The 15,647-nt window shown below is 41.3% G+C and overlaps 1 protein-coding gene across 2 annotated transcripts in view; it reads right to left on the bottom strand.

Annotated features, from left to right (window-relative positions):
- LOC143820380 (popeye domain-containing protein 1-like) overlaps positions 1 to 15,230 on the bottom strand; it is a 50,280-nt gene extending 35,050 nt beyond the window's left edge. The window contains exons 1-3 of one of the 2 annotated variants that reach the window (XM_077303221.1): positions 15,129 to 15,230; positions 3,486 to 4,210; positions 869 to 977 (exon numbers count right to left, since the gene is read on the bottom strand). In XM_077303221.1, the coding sequence (XP_077159336.1) occupies positions 869 to 977; positions 3,486 to 3,976 (600 nt within the window). In that variant the 5' untranslated portion in view covers positions 3,977 to 4,210; positions 15,129 to 15,230. Of the gene's footprint in view, positions 1 to 868; positions 978 to 3,485; positions 4,211 to 14,001; positions 14,280 to 15,128 lie in introns of those variants that run through there. The other variant, XM_077303213.1, reaches the window with a different exon arrangement.
- Between the last annotated feature and the right edge of the window lie 417 nt (positions 15,231 to 15,647).

Genomic DNA, 15,647 nt, shown 5'->3' with positions numbered 1-15,647 from the left:
AGGTGTGGTCTGACCAGTGCCGTATACAATGGGCATTATTCTGTCATTTAAAGTTCTAGAAACAAAACATTTTTGTTTGTTTCTTCAACCAGAAAAAGAGGGTATCTGACTGTGGAATATAGGACCACTTGGATAAATCAGCTGTAGAATCACATCTTGCTTCATATCCTACCGAAGGTACAGGGTCCTGGCCCTAGACTTCTAGATTTAGACTTTATAAAATTAATGCTTTAAGTGTGATTAATTGTATTGTGTACATGTTGTTTGCTGCCCTGAGTCCGACTCTGGTGGAAAGGGCAGGTTATAAATTTATAGAAATAAGAATTTAAAAACATGCTTCATTAGTCCATTCAACAAAAATTCTCTTTAAAAGTTTAGAAATTAAAGGAGGGCATTTTGGAGGGAGGCTTTGATCTTTTGCTTTTTCTGTATTGGTACAGAGACCCACTGCAGACAGAACTCCATAAATTAGTCTACAAGCCATTTTAGGACTCTGCCTGATTTTTACAGCCATCTCATATTGAAAGGCCTGCCTGTGTGGACCAGTGATTTCATTGGCTGTGTGTAAAAGGAAATAAGAGATAAAAGCTGGGGGTGAAACCAGGAAGGATCCAGAGGTAGAGGTTTGTACCTAATCCCGTAGTTCCCTCAACATTTTCTGCCCAGAGTAACTCTATGCAGTGATTTGAAAGAACTACAACATCAGAGTGTTCTTAAATGACCCTTATTAAAATGGCTCTCGAAGGATACAAGTCTTTCCCCCACCTCCCTGCCCAGATAACGAATGCTCAAAGAACCTCAGTGTTTGAAGTTCTAGGAAGATGTTCATTTCAAATAAATATGCCAACTATGCAACACTCACTCTTACCTGAAAAATGCCTTCTTCAGTAGGTCTTAGTGAATCCCATTCAGGAGAATCCAGAAATTGAAGTGGGAAAATATAATGTAGAAATTCCCCATCTACTGTCACTCTGATCCTGACAAACAGAATATTGGTGTTATTACTGTGGACATACAGAAATGAAATCTGTCTAGTAATGGAAGATGTGGTCATTTTTGTTTCTTTTGAAAGGAAAAAAACAGGGAAATTTGTGTGTATATCTTTTAAGGATTTTGAATTAAGCAGTTTCAAAATGATTATTAAAGTTTATACAGATTATTAAAGTTTATTAAAGTTTATGCAGCAGGAGCTCACTAAGATTAAACACTTCTTCCCCTGTTCACAAGCTTTTTTCATCAGGCCCAATTATTGTATGCAGTTGAATAATAGACTGCATACACAAAAAGAAGCCATTAAAAATTCACATCTTTCAGTCTTTGCTTAGCAGCAAGAGGAACAGCATTTGTGATCCAAGAGACAGAAAAGAATTCCAACTGATATCTTCCGTTAAGAGTTCCTGAATTTCTCTTTCAGTGTTTAGGAACACAAAAGGACCAAACAGAGCTCCTTGGCATAAGGCAAAAAAATGAGGAGGCAGTTGTCAAAAGACATTCAACCTGCAACAGAAACTGACTCATAAGCTACTGTGCCAGAAGGACAAAAGATATGGGCAAGCAAATAGCACTGAGGCACTGAATTGTCCCATGAAATTCTGGGAATAGTATAGATGTAATAGATTGTGCAAAATTAAACTATCTGCCACAAGTTGTGATGGTTGCTAGCTTCAATGTCCTTTTAGAAAATAGCCCATGAAAGGGATATGACAACCACACACAACCTAAATGTCTGATGCAGCAGGGCTTTTCTCATGTACACAGAAACAGGTCTGGTAGAATTCGTGGATATTTTTATTCTGTTTATATCTGCCTCCATCTCTCTCCCAAATTGAAGCTCCTTGGGGAAAGGACTAGTCTTCTTTATTAAAGTGCCATGCACATCAAACACCATGCACAACAGAGGCTAAAGCCATGAGTAGACATCAGAACCTAGCTTGCCCACAGACTTCTGCCACACTCCCTCTGTACCACATTCACATTTTTTTAACTTTATTGTTCCTTGGCTTGTTTGTTGACTTTTCAATTTCTGGGCTATCATTGATAATGACAAATGGCTAAATTCAGTGAGTTTTTTAAAACTACTGTTTTTGTTACCATTTCTTGCTCACTGTATTAGTTTTATTGTCTTAATATTTTTACCTTTTCTGTTTGGATGTTGGTTATGCTATTTGGATGTTGGTTATTTTATGTCATAACAGAGAAGTGATATATATATATATATATATATATATATATATATAATTATGTAAATAGGTACAGATTTACATATATTTACATAACCTTTCATGACAGCATAAGGTATAACTTCATGGAAGCAAGCAGGAATATGGAAACAGGAATATATGTTACAGGAAATTGAAGATAAAATCCATAATTTTAAAAGTTTCAGATAAATAAATTGTAAAAACCCAGTTTCATATCACATCTGAACATAATAGAAATTAAGAATAATTTAAAACAGAACCTGTGAATGTGTTAGGAATTAATAAGAAGTTGTTTTTAATTGATAAAGAAGGAATTGTGTGGAACATATTTTCATCCATTATACAGAGTAACAGTTTATGTCCTTACATCATGCTTCATAGTGGGGGGCTGGGGACAAACACTACTATGGTCATACACAGATCTAGCATCAGCAGCCCTCTCCTCTGTTTTTTGTTGGATGGGGCAGGGGAAAGGAGGAGTAGCAGATACAATAAGAAATGCAATTCCAGTCAGTGTCTACCTAAAAAAATCTGTCATGGCTACAGATTGTGTATGTGACCATATTTGGGGAAATGAGCACTGCTGTCGTTTAAAAGAAATATTGCTTACTAAAATACAAATAAATGTTAAATACTGAAGAAATTTTATTATTATATTAATACATTAGTATAGAGGTTTGTTAGTAGTTGTCTAAGTAATACTAGAATTTTAAAATTTAAAACAGCCTTTTTTTCTTGGTGGCTTAACAATGAAATTTCCCCTCATGAAGGCAAGACACACACATTATATATTACAACGTAATCTTGATCTCTGGAAGTCCTTACTTAGATCACTTCTTCCTTGGTTTTCTGAACTTTCAGCAGCCTACACATTTTTATAAGTTGTTATATAACTAACAGTACTATAATGTGTGTGTGTGTGTTTAAAAGAAGACAAAACCCATTTTTCTCAGGAAGACAAATCTTGCCACAAGTTTGGGCATTTATGCTTCTGAGCATTTGAATGAATTTGTACAGAAGAAGTGATAATTAAAATAGCTCATTTTTGTTGCTGTAAAATTGTTACATCTTTGGTACTAGAAAAGTTTTCACACTGAGATTTAAAGTGTGGAAATGTCAGGTCTACTGTAAGTAAATTAAACAAAAGCAAATAATTTGAAAAGGCATTTTCAAGTCTTTTATGTTCTTGGTATTCTTTCCCTACTTTTAAATTGCAGAAAGGTGGCCTGTGTATATGTATGCAGAAATGAGCATATTTAAGTAAAGAATAAGTATAATACAAACCTTCCCGACATAAGCAAGGAGAGCTTATCAATCGGTGTTTTGCCCTGCATAGCGTAACAGTGCTCCTTCTCCAGTGTAACAATTTCTTCATCACAGCAGCGGACAATTTTTCTAAAAACAGTCAGCGAGATCCCCAAGGGCTGGAACAGAGCATTATAAAGGTCCTGGAATTCTCTGTCAAAGGCAACACTCCGGACTTGGTAGGTTACATAAACAAACTGTATGAAGCATATCACAAACAGTATGAAATTCCAAGAGAAAATATCAGCTGCACAGACATCCAGCCATGCCCAGACAGAAGAGCACAGGAAACCAAGTCCAAGCAAAGAGTACACATAGAGCAGGCCAAAAAACCCACTTCCACCCATATATCCAACAACAAACAAAATGCTTGCTAAGTGGTAGATAGAGCCTTCTGCTTCTGACTTCCAGTTTACACAGACAGGATGTGCATATATCAGACTGTCCCAAAAACTTGAGTTGTCCCCCATGGCTGGATCACCAGACTAATTGGTATTATTTTCTCTGTCCAGCTTCCAAAATACAGTACAGATTTAAAAAACAACTAATCTTCCTATCCATGTCTCCAAAGTCAGCTGGTGACCATAATGTCATACTTGAAAAATTGTAACATATCATCAGCTAGGAAGATGTTGTTCTCAGTAGTCCATATTGTCTCTTGGTGGCTGTTGTATCTTTTGCTGGATTCCATAACATTATCTGATCTGTCCAAACGAGAAGGGAGAAAATGATTAGAAAATTTCGATATTAAAAAGCATTACTATGTACTTCCAAAAAAGCAGGCAGACCAGCACACAGCATTATTATTTCTCATCAGTGTTAAAGTACCTCTACAGACTGACAATAGGCACGTTTGCTCCACAGAAAGGTTTCCCAACTCCAGTTGGACTTGTTTTAGAAGAAATGATTTCAGTCTTGTTGTCACATAGAATACAAAGAGTATTTTAGGATTCAATGAACTGTTCAGTTAGTCTTGCATGACTCAGGAGATGTCAGCTTATGTTTCTCAGCATTCTCTGTTTGTGTTGTGGCATGGGAATTAAAAAAAATTTTTCTCAGGTGATGCATTTTAATTTTCTTATTGGTTTCTCAAAGTGACCACAAACAGCATGATCTCAAGACACTGTTGTCTGCAGCATGTTCACACAAATAGGACCTCTGTAATGAAACAGTTTAATACTGCTTCAGTTCACACTTTAATTCAGATGGGGATGGACAGAATGCCACATAAGCATCTAGGTAGCCTTGTGGCAAATATAAAGAAAAAAGGAACAATATTAAGGAAAAAGAAGAAGAGTTGGTTCTTATATGCTGCTTTTCTTTACCCAAAGGAGTCTCAAAGCGGCTTACAGTCACCTTCCCTTTCCTCTCCCGACAACAGACACCCTGTGAGGTAGATGAGGCTGAGAGAGCCCTGATATTACTGCTCTGTCAGAACAGCTTTATCAGTGCCGTGGCGAGCCCAAGGTCACCCAGCTGGCTGCATGTGGGGGAGTGGGGAATCAAACCCAGCTCACCAGATTAGAATTCCACACTCCTAACTACTAAACCAAGTTGGCTCTCATATCATATTCATGGATGAAAACAAAATGAATATAGTTTAAAAGTACATAAGTATCCTCAAAAAAAGAGTGAAAATTCAAATATGAAATTGATATGAATAATAACTTCACAGAAATACCAAATTACTGTACATGCCCAAAGCATATGTTTAAGGGATGCGTCATGTGAATATATCCTAATCATTTTATGCTGAATAAGTGCAATGTAAGATTCATAAGAGCCTCTTGTGGCGCAGAGTGGTAAGGCAGCAGAAATGTTGTCTGGAAGTCCTGCCCATGAGGCTGGGAGTTCAATCCCAGCAGCCGGCTCAAGGTTGACTCAGCCTTCCTACCTTCCGAGGTCGGTAAAATGAGTACCCAGCTTGCTGGGGGGTAAACGGTAATGTCTGGGGAAGGCACTGGCAAACCACCCCATATTGAGTCTGCCAAGAAAACGCTAGAGGGCGTCACCCCAAGGGTCAGACATGACCCGGTGCTTGCACAGGGGATACCTTTATCTTTTTAAGATCCATTCAGAGAGCATGCATAAACTTTAAGGCCATATCCTATTGCTTTGGCAAAATAAGGCAATCTAGTTCCTTATCCTATTTCTTCCTGTAACTGTGCATATCGTATTTATTAACCAACATCAAATATTTATAGACAAATATTGTAGGTTTTGTTTTTTTGCAGTCATTCAATTAGAGTTTCCAGGGGTGAAGAGGACTCTGAGACCATATTTAAACACCAATATGCTGCAGTTGAAAATATTGCCACTCAACAGAAACTGACAAGTCACGTCAACTTGACCTCAGCTGAGAGAACATTCTTATGGCACAGAGGGTGATCAAATGTGGAATTTACCTCCAGAGGATGTAGTGATGCCCCCCCAAATAAACAGCTTTAAAAAGAGATTAGATTCATGGAGGTTAAGTCTATCAATGGATATTAGCCATGGTGACTGACAGGAACCACCACATTCAGAAGCACTAAACCTCTGAATCCCAGAACCAGTAGACAACATCAGGAGAAGGCCTCAGCTATCCAAAGAAGAAGTCACGATTTACAATCAGCCATCCAGAAGAACTGGTGGCCACTGTGTGAGATAGGATGTTGGATTAGACGGATTTATTAGTCTGATCCAGCAGGGCTCACCTTATGTTTTCATAAGAAGAGCCAGTTCGGTGTAGTGGTTAGGAGTGCAGACTTCTAATCTGGCATGCCAGGTTTGATTCTGTACTCCCCCACATGCAACCAGCTGGGTGACCTTGGGCTCGCCACGGCACTGATAAAGCTGTTGTAACCGAGCAGTGATATCGGCGCTCTCTTAGCCTCACCCACCCCACAGGGTGTCTGTTGTGGGGAGAGGGAAGGGTAGGGAAAAGCTGCTGCTTCTGCTTCTTCTTCTTCATAATGACAATAACTCATCATTATAGTCTACTAACTGGCCCAAGGTCAAAATCCCCATACTGATACAAGACTTCCACTAAAAAGAATTCTTCACAATGTTAATTCAGCATGTGAAAATTCATATTGCCGTAACATTATGCACCATTGATTCTAGCTGCAGAAATGGCAGGAAAAATGGGATCCACTCTAGCATAAGTATACCCTAAAGTAGGGGTGTTGAATTCATTTGTTATGTGGGCTAATCATCAAAAGAACTCAAGATTGAGAGTCCAGGGAAAAGGAGCAATCTCAATAATTAGTACAAGTTAACAAGTATACCTGGTAACAAGTATGTCACTGGACTGCACTCTTTCCATGCACATACCCTTTCCAAGAGTAAATTTCCCCTTCTGTGTCAATCCTAGCCAAGGTATGCATTGGCATAGTGTAAACCATGGTGAATTTTATCTACAGACATGAAGCAAGGAGCAAGCTTCAGTTCTGGAATATACTCATGATTTCTTAATTACAGTTAAGAGATCATCCTATATTTATTTGTATATTAAGTCAAGAAAAATAAAAAAAATAATTACATTCCAGGTAATTCTGGAATAAAATCCTATGATTGCCTTGCCATTTATTTATTGTTAGTAACTATTTTTCATGAGTCAAAACACACTTCATCTGATGAAGTCAGCTCTAGCTCATGGGAAAGTTCATGCTTGAGTAAAGTTCATTAACCTTTAAGGTAATTTATATGATGATCAATACTGGAACCTACAAGCTAATAAAGTCCATAAATCAGGAAACATTCAAATAATCTTCCAAAATATACAAAGTCAGTAGTAATTAAAGGAAATCCATAAAAAGCAGAGGAGCACCAAGTTATGCAAAACTTGCTACAACTATTCATTTAACTGTCTTGTCTGTGTACAAGGAACATAAAAGCACATGAAGGGGGGGGGGAACAGTTCCTAGACCTTAATTTACAAGCCAAGAATCCTGTCTTGCTTCAGTCAAAACCACCACTGAAGCACAACTGCTTTCAACACAGACAATATTATTCAAAATATACTATTCACTAAACAACTGCTTGCTGTACTATGAGTACAATCCTAAAAGTTATTTTTGTATAAGATCATTGATTTTGATGGGGTTAGACTGGAGTAACTCTGTTTAGGGTTGCACTGCTAGTGATCTCATTCCAGAAAGAGGTGGTTGTTTTTTTTTTACAGTCAGGTCACCGCTGACATTGCAATCCCATAGGGTTTTCAAGGCAACAAGGCAACTGAGGTGATTTGACATTGCCTGCCTTTCTGTCATGACCCTAGTATTCCTTGGAGGTGTTCAAATACTGACAAGCTTAGATTCCGAGATCTGTACTTGTTCCTAAAATGTGATGAAATCAGTGGAACAAGCCAGTCATGGTTGACTGTTCTACTAACTTCAATGGGGTTTAAGTATTATTTTAGTGCTCAGGAATGGGGTCGGCATGTTCTTTAAAAACACTGTAAATGGCTGAATATAAGAAAAAGCATAACATAGATTATGTTCTCTTTCCACAGGTTAAAAGGATTCAGCTTAAGAATGGAGAAAAATACAAAGTACATTACTCTCTCTTAACACTGAATGAGCATGAAGAGTTCTAATTTTGGCCGGCAACAGGATATATAAACATGTTAATTACTGTCCTCCATCAGCTTTGGTCAATTACTTCATTTTTTACCCTGATATAATACAAGTTCCCTGGAAAACAATAATAAATGCTGTATACTTTGTATTTCCCCTCCTGTAACTTCCAGAACCCATAAGTCATGGCAGTATTCAATAAAAATTACTGTTTTCATATTTGAAACAGCCATATGTTGAGAAAGGAATACTCTGGCTCAGATGCTCTCTCTCTCTCTTTTGAGCTAGGAATACTCTGGCTTAGATGTGCTCTCTATGTCTCTGTCTTGCCAATTACTCACCTGGAATAACCTTGAGTAAAAGCTGAAAAGACATACAGGGTATGGATACTAGTGCCGATTTTACTTCAATTAAATGCAACAGAAAATACATGATGCAGCAATTCTCTAACTACTTGGTCCACAGTAGAGCATAGGATTTGTATTAGGTGGTTCATCAAGCATGGAAATGCAGAGATTTGAAAAGACGCAAGACTGTGGAAGTTTATCAAGATCACAGAAAATAATGTTCTGTGCCAGTTAAGCTGTATGAATCCCTTCTATTCAATTGCTACATGTTCTTCATCATCATATAAAATATTTTGTAGCATATGAAATACACAGAAATCCAATGTCTGTATCTGTATTGAGTCAATTAAGCATTCAGACAAATATATAAATATTCAGTTATGGCTTCCCAAAGAGGCACTTCTTCTTCAGAATGAGAATTGAGAAGCTTGTTTTATGCTTACACCTGCAAGAATCCATACCTTCTACGATGTGAAGAAAGAAATTATCTATTGTAGAAGAAACCCTGTTTGAGTAAATGTTGTAACACCACCTTTTGATCAAACAAAGGCTACATCAGAGCAATAACGTACAATTCATTCTGTCAAGAGTGAATGAATGGTCCAATCATATTTAAAACACAAACTCTCTCTCACTCACACACACAGGCCACTTGCAGAAACTAAACAGATGTCTAGGTATGCTCATTACCAAGAATTGTGACATTCTATCCCTGATGGAGGAAAGGCAAAATCTCTAAACATCTAAACAAAATAAATAATTATCAAGAGGTGCAGAGGACAGCCAAATTTAACTGCTTTGGACTCATAAGCAACTTTGAATTAAATTCATTTCTCACAAGTCATCAGCAGTTTCCTCATGACTCAAGGACAGAGTTTAGATGTTGCTGATCTTTAATTTTATACTAAACAGGTACAAACGTTTAGTATGACAATCAAATTTGCCTGATGCTCACATACAGATCTTAGATGTTAAAATGTTATTAGCTTCTCCCAGCAACCTCATGGCAGCACGTCTTACATTCTAATTGGGGAAAAACGTTTAAACATTCTTTTAAAATAATATTTAAAATTTCACTGCACATAGCTCATTGTACTTTCCAATGGATTGCAGTAACAGAATGTTGTCCTTCATCCCTATTTCTATAACTTTCTTTGAGATCATAATGTCAAAAAAGCATGCACAGTCATCTGGGACCGAGTTAAATAATATTCATTTAGTCTCCTAGCTTTTGAGTTGCACAGCTTGCACATTTCAAAGGTCAGTTTTACAGCAACAGAGGTGGGGGTGGGGAGCAGTTTAGAATTAGCACAAAATATCCATTCATGTCTACCACCTTATAGCTCTATTGATGCTACAGTCAAATGCGCAATTGAAATACTTTGTTTATTACCACAACCAGTTTTCCAACAGCAGGTTTGAGAACTGGGCCATCTATATATGGTTAATGTAGTTATAAATGCTTTATCCTAAAAACACGCAAGGGTGGAAAATCACCACCATGCATTTCACAACTCATTTTCTGTTTTACTATAGAGCAGTGGTCCCCAACCTTTTTATCACCTTGACAATTTTACTGAGGCCTGGGGGGGGGGGGGATTGCTGAGGGATGTCACTGCCACCGCCTGAGCCCCTGCTCCACTTGCTTTCCTGCCAGTGCTCCTGACGTCCTGCTGCCCGCTGGGGGGTGCTGCCAGCAGCAGCTGCGCAGTGCCATGCCAAGGGGGATCCCCAGCTATGGCGGCCGCTGGAGAGCACCAAAGGTGAGATGGCGGCAGAGTGGCAGGGCAGCCCCCGAGGAGGAGCACGGCCTGGTACCGACTGATCCACGGACCGGTCCCGGATCAGGGGTTGGGGACTGCTGGTATAGAGAACATTTCAGGGAACAACCCTTCCCCCAAGTCTAAGGGACTAATTCATTATTTTCTGAATCAAATCAACCATGTGATATTTACCTCTTACATACAATCCTTTATACTTTTTAGAAGAACTAGCTGCTGCTAGACTGCATGCATAGCGAACAATTACACCTAGCCTCCTGCTTCTCTCTGTACATGTGCTGAGAAGGAGAACAGCTAGGCTTATATCATTGCAGTGGCTTCCCTTAGGATCTTGACCCTCAGCTTGTCTCTTATGACAGTATGACAACTTCCTGGTGCTCAACTTGTATTTCTTGCTCCCAGCTTTCTTGATCTGTTGCTCACTATTCTGGACTTGATAGTGGAGGGGAACTGGCTTCTTGTCACTTGTGATCGACTGGGTCAAACGCGGCTGCGAGATCTAATAGCACCAGCAACACTGACTCGCCTTGGTCCAGCTGGTGGTGGAGGTTATCTGTCAGGTCAACTAGCACTGTTTTTACCCCATGGCCAGGTAGAAAGCCTGACTAGGATGGATCTAGGACTGAGGCTTCTTCCAGGAATTCTGATAGCTGGTCTGCAACAGCTTTTTTTACCATTTTCCCCAGAAATGCTAAGTGCGAGCCAGGTTGGTAGTTATCGGGCTCTCTCAGGTTCAGAGATGGTTTTTTCAGCAATGGGCATACCACTGCCTCTTTTAGCAAGTTCTTTTAGAATATGGACGACAGCTCTGCATATCACTTCCAGATCCAACATGGTGTGGTGGTTAAGAGAGGTAGCTTCTAATTTGGAAAACCAGGTTTGATTCCCCACTCCTCCTCCACATGCAGCCAGCTGTGGAACCTTGGGTAGTCACAGTTATCAGAGTTTTCTCACCTACCTCACAGGGTATCTGTTGTGGGGAGAGGAATGATAGGTGTTTGTAAGATGCTGTCAGCGGGTACAAAAACCAACTCTTCTTCTTCTTCAGATGATGCAAGGGAGGCTGTAGAACCCTGAACCAGTGTCTGGGGGCAGTTTTGGAGTGGATGTGGGCTAATAAACTGAATCTTAATCCCAACAAAACTACTGGTGAACAGAACATCTGATCGAAGATTTAAGGCATCACCTGGTCTGGATGGGGTGGCAGCTCACAGTCTCAGTATGTAGGCCCATAGTCTGATGGATCCAAGCTTACTGCTAGATAAGGAGGTGACAGCTATATACCAGACTGGTTACCAGCTTTGGCTGATTAGTGAACTGTGGCTTTTCCTGTGTAGAAAAGATCTGCTTACTGTGGTACATGGCCTAATTATATAGCATCATAAGAGTTGGAAGGGACCTCCGGGGTCATCTAGTCATAATGCAAGAAGCTCACTACATCTATATTAAATTTTTGCAATGCACTCTATGTAAGGCTGCTCATCAAAAGTTTTTGGAAGTTTCAATTGGTGCAGAATGCTGCATCTACTCCACCCTTTGTTCATTTAGGTAGGCTTCCAATTTCTTTTTGGGTACACTTCAAACTGTGGATGTTAAAATCCTATGTGGATTGGAGCCAGTATACCTAAAAGACCACCTTACCCAACTGCTACAGTCATTTTCTTTTTGGGTGCCTCCACCTTTTGAGATTAGATGGGTGGATATCCAGGAAGGATTGTTCTTAGTTGTGACACCAAAATTCTGGAATACTTTCCCTTTCTGTTGCTGTCTTCTGCCAACCACGTAAAGCCTTTTTGATTCCACTGGCATTTTCTCAGTGATCCCTATCTTGTATCCTATGTTTTAATTGTTGTTTTTGTAGATGTATTTTAGCTTGATTTCATTTGTTTTAAAGATGTGTTGTTTGCTTTTAATAGTTTTAAAGGCATGATTTTATTATGTATGTTTTTGATCTGTTTGCTGCCTTGGTGGCTCTGATAAGGGCAGAAAGCCAGGGCCCGTCATCCCAGATATATTTTCTGTAAGAATATGATTTATTACACATATTCATACAAAAATATATATGGGCTGACTGAAGATAATTTAAGAAAACATTCAGAGTACAAAACACACATTTTACACCAAGTATATGTTTTTTTCCATTTCATTCTGCTGCACGTCTAGTTCTTATACTCTGAATAAAGTACTCAACATTCATTGTTATAAGTGATGCTTTTTAAAACTAAAAATCTCTATTCAGCTGTTATATCAGAACTATTTCAAAGATTATCCCAAGACTTATTTCTATGTATGCCTTTTAAAGTATGCTATGTCATAACTTACATTTTCAACAAACCTACTATGTAAAGCAATAGCTAACAATGGTCATTTATAATTTCATTGCTCCTTTCTGTTGAAACACAAAGGCATGATCCAGAAACACAGAGGAGCAGTAGAGAGCATCTAGAAAGGCTGATTCATCTTCCACTCTTTGCCAGATCCAACAGACGATATGGCATAGAAAGACAAAATGAGTGCCACGGGGAGGGGGAGACAACAGTATCTATTTGCCTGCTTCTAGTAATGACTGGGGAAGGCACTGGCAAACCACCCTGTATTGAGTCTACCAAGAAAACGCTAGGGGGCGTCACCCCAAGCATCAGACATGATTCGGTGCTTGCACCGAGGATGCCTTTATGTTTATACTGTGGTTACAGATGCTTAATTGTGGGCGGGGTCACTCACAGAAGTCCCTCGTATGTGATAGGAATGTTTCTTAATTTATATTCAACAAATCTTTAAAAGTGCTTAATGGTTAAATAGAACAGCATTTCAAAATAAATGTGTCCTTTTTACAGTGTACACGCCACGCCTTTGATTAACTCTAGGATTTTTGGATTTTAGGCTGTGGTTGAAAAGTATGTGACACACAACTACTTTGTCTCCTTTTCTTTCATCCCCCAGTATGCTACGTAAGGACTCTGCAAGTTTATGAAAATTAAAATCACACAGCCTTTCACCACCAATGCTCAGCCAAGACTATGAAAAAACAAAGAACACTGATTGTGAGAAGAGCACTTCCCTCAGCAGGCAGTAACCACAAGCCAACGTTACCCATGGTGAAGGTCAGGGTCACTGGGGCCAGACCTAGTGGAGCAGATGATACAGCTCCCAGGCAGTTCTAAGGCCTGGCAACTAGTGATGAACTCCCCTCCAGAAAACCAAGCAACTTAAAAAAAAAACTCCATAAATTAACTCTATTTTAGTCCATTCAAACTCATCACTCTTGGGTTGTCAACTATGATTTCAGAAATTCCTGGATATTTGGAGGTGGTCCTGGAAAGGCAGTTTGGGAAAGGGATGGAGCTTAGTGGAGATCTGATGCCATACAATCCACCCTTCAAAGTGGCTCATCCACAGGAACTGATCTCTCTGGCCTGGAAATCAGTTGTAATTCATCTACACCACACCTAGTGGTTCCAAAAGGTATCCACTCCAACACTGACAAATACTCACCTTTACATCACATGTTGAATTAAGAACTGCAAGTACCAAACTGAAAACCAACTGCACCTCACGCATCTGCAGCAGATACCTATTACCTTTCCTCACCACCTTTTCCATTTAAAGAAACAAGAATCCAGGTCAGGAAATACATTTTTAGAAGACTTGAACTTCCCAGGGCTTCTTATTAAAACAAAACAGCCCTATCCGTTGAGGAAAGTGAGGGCACATGATCAACTAAAAATGTAATACATCTTGACAAATTTTGACTTATTTGTTTCTAACGTCTGACAAATACAAACCGCATAAACGTCGTGTTTATTACCTATTATTACTCCGCTCCTTTGGGAGGGGGGGGACCCCAGTAGCCTTAGGCAAAACCTTAATTCCTTCTCTCCCGCCACCCTTGTCAGTGCGCTGGCAGGACTCTGAACAAACTCAACCTGCCCCAGCCCGTCTTATCTCCCGGCAGCAGCAGGCAAGGACGGGCCGAGCGGTTTCCCGCCGACAGCCACCTTCCCTTCTGGCACATGCCAGGATGTTGCGCCCGTCTGGCTGCCAGAGGCCAGCGAGAAGCGGCGCCTCCTTCGGCGTAGCCGGCGACCCGGCGAAGGGAGATGAAAGCAGAGGAGCGTCGGCCACACACCCAGCGGCGGTGCAACAAAGTCCCAGGCGGCCTCTTGCGCAGGGAGGGACTACTTTGCGGCCGCAGATCTCCGCAGGACCCGGGTTCGCTCCGCGGGGGAGGACGGGGACGACTCAAAGTGCTTCAGCGCGAGAGGCTCAGAGCGCCTGGCTCTGGCCATTGCCTCGGCCCCTGTCGGGAGGGAAGGGCCAAGCTGTCCCGGTGCCGAGGACCCTGGAGAGCGCGGCGGGACAGCCGGCAACTGGATCCAGCACCAGCCGCACCGGGGGGGGGGGGAGCACCCCGCTTGTCCCCCTCCCCGCGCACGGGTCCTGCTGCCTGCCTGTCCCTGCCCGCCTGCCCCCCGCTCTTCCCCTTACCTTGCCCCTTCCTGGCTCCAAGTTGAGACTCGCGGTGCCTTTGGCCAAGAAGCGTCCCAGCGAAGAGCCGCCGCTGGCGAGTCGCGTCGACGGGGCTTTGACTAAAATAGGCAGCGACGGAGCCGCCACGAGGCAGGCTGCGGGCGGCGCTAGCTTGCGGGGTCAGCGGCGGAGCAGCACCGGCCGGTCAAAAGAGCGCGCAGGCGCTTCCCGGCAACTTCGGCCGCCACCCGCCTGACGGCGGGCATCCTGCTGGGGAGGGGGCGGAGAGGACTTTCCCTTGGCTTCCAGGGACAGGGAGGGCGACTCCGTCCGAAAGGCCACTCTGCCGGCGCCGTGCAGTTTGCTTAGCAGCCGCGTGGATCCCTTCCCATCGTGGCGCACATTCTGGTTAATAGGAAGGGGCTGCAGGAAAGGGCTCCCACAACGTGAGAAATGGAAACTAACCTGACCTTAGAACTCCCGGAGCTCAGGAACCAGGGAGTGGAGGTTTTAATCTTCAGGACATTCTGCTGCTGCTCTAGAAGTCACTGTTCTCCTACCAAAGTGATTCAAAGGGAGGCTCCAAAGGGAAATGGCTAGATTAGCATTCTTCAAGGACTTCGAGAGGTTGGCAGCAATCCTGTATAACTGAGGAGAACAGAATTTAAAGTTGATGCTGCAATTCAGTCAGAATGTAATATTAAACTGCTTGGGGGAGAAGAGTACTCCTTGCAGTGAGAAGTAGGAATGTTGGTCTGAAGTAGCACAATAAAATCAGAGTCCAGGAGCACCTTTAAGACCAACAAAGATTTATTCAAGGCGTGAGCTTTCGAGTGCAAGAACAGGCTTAGTCTGAGGAAGAGTGCTTACACTCGAAAGCTCATGCCTTGAATAAATCTTTGTTGGTCTTAAAGGTGCTCCTGGACTCTGATTTTATTGTGCTACTTCAGACCAACATGGCTATTCATTTGAATCTAATGTAAA

This window comes from Paroedura picta, chromosome 1 (assembly GCF_049243985.1).
Source record: "Paroedura picta isolate Pp20150507F chromosome 1, Ppicta_v3.0, whole genome shotgun sequence".
NCBI lineage: Eukaryota > Metazoa > Chordata > Lepidosauria > Squamata > Gekkonidae > Paroedura > Paroedura picta.
The sequence above is the reverse complement of the archived record's forward strand: the minus strand, read 5'-3'. Positions and strand labels throughout refer to the sequence as shown.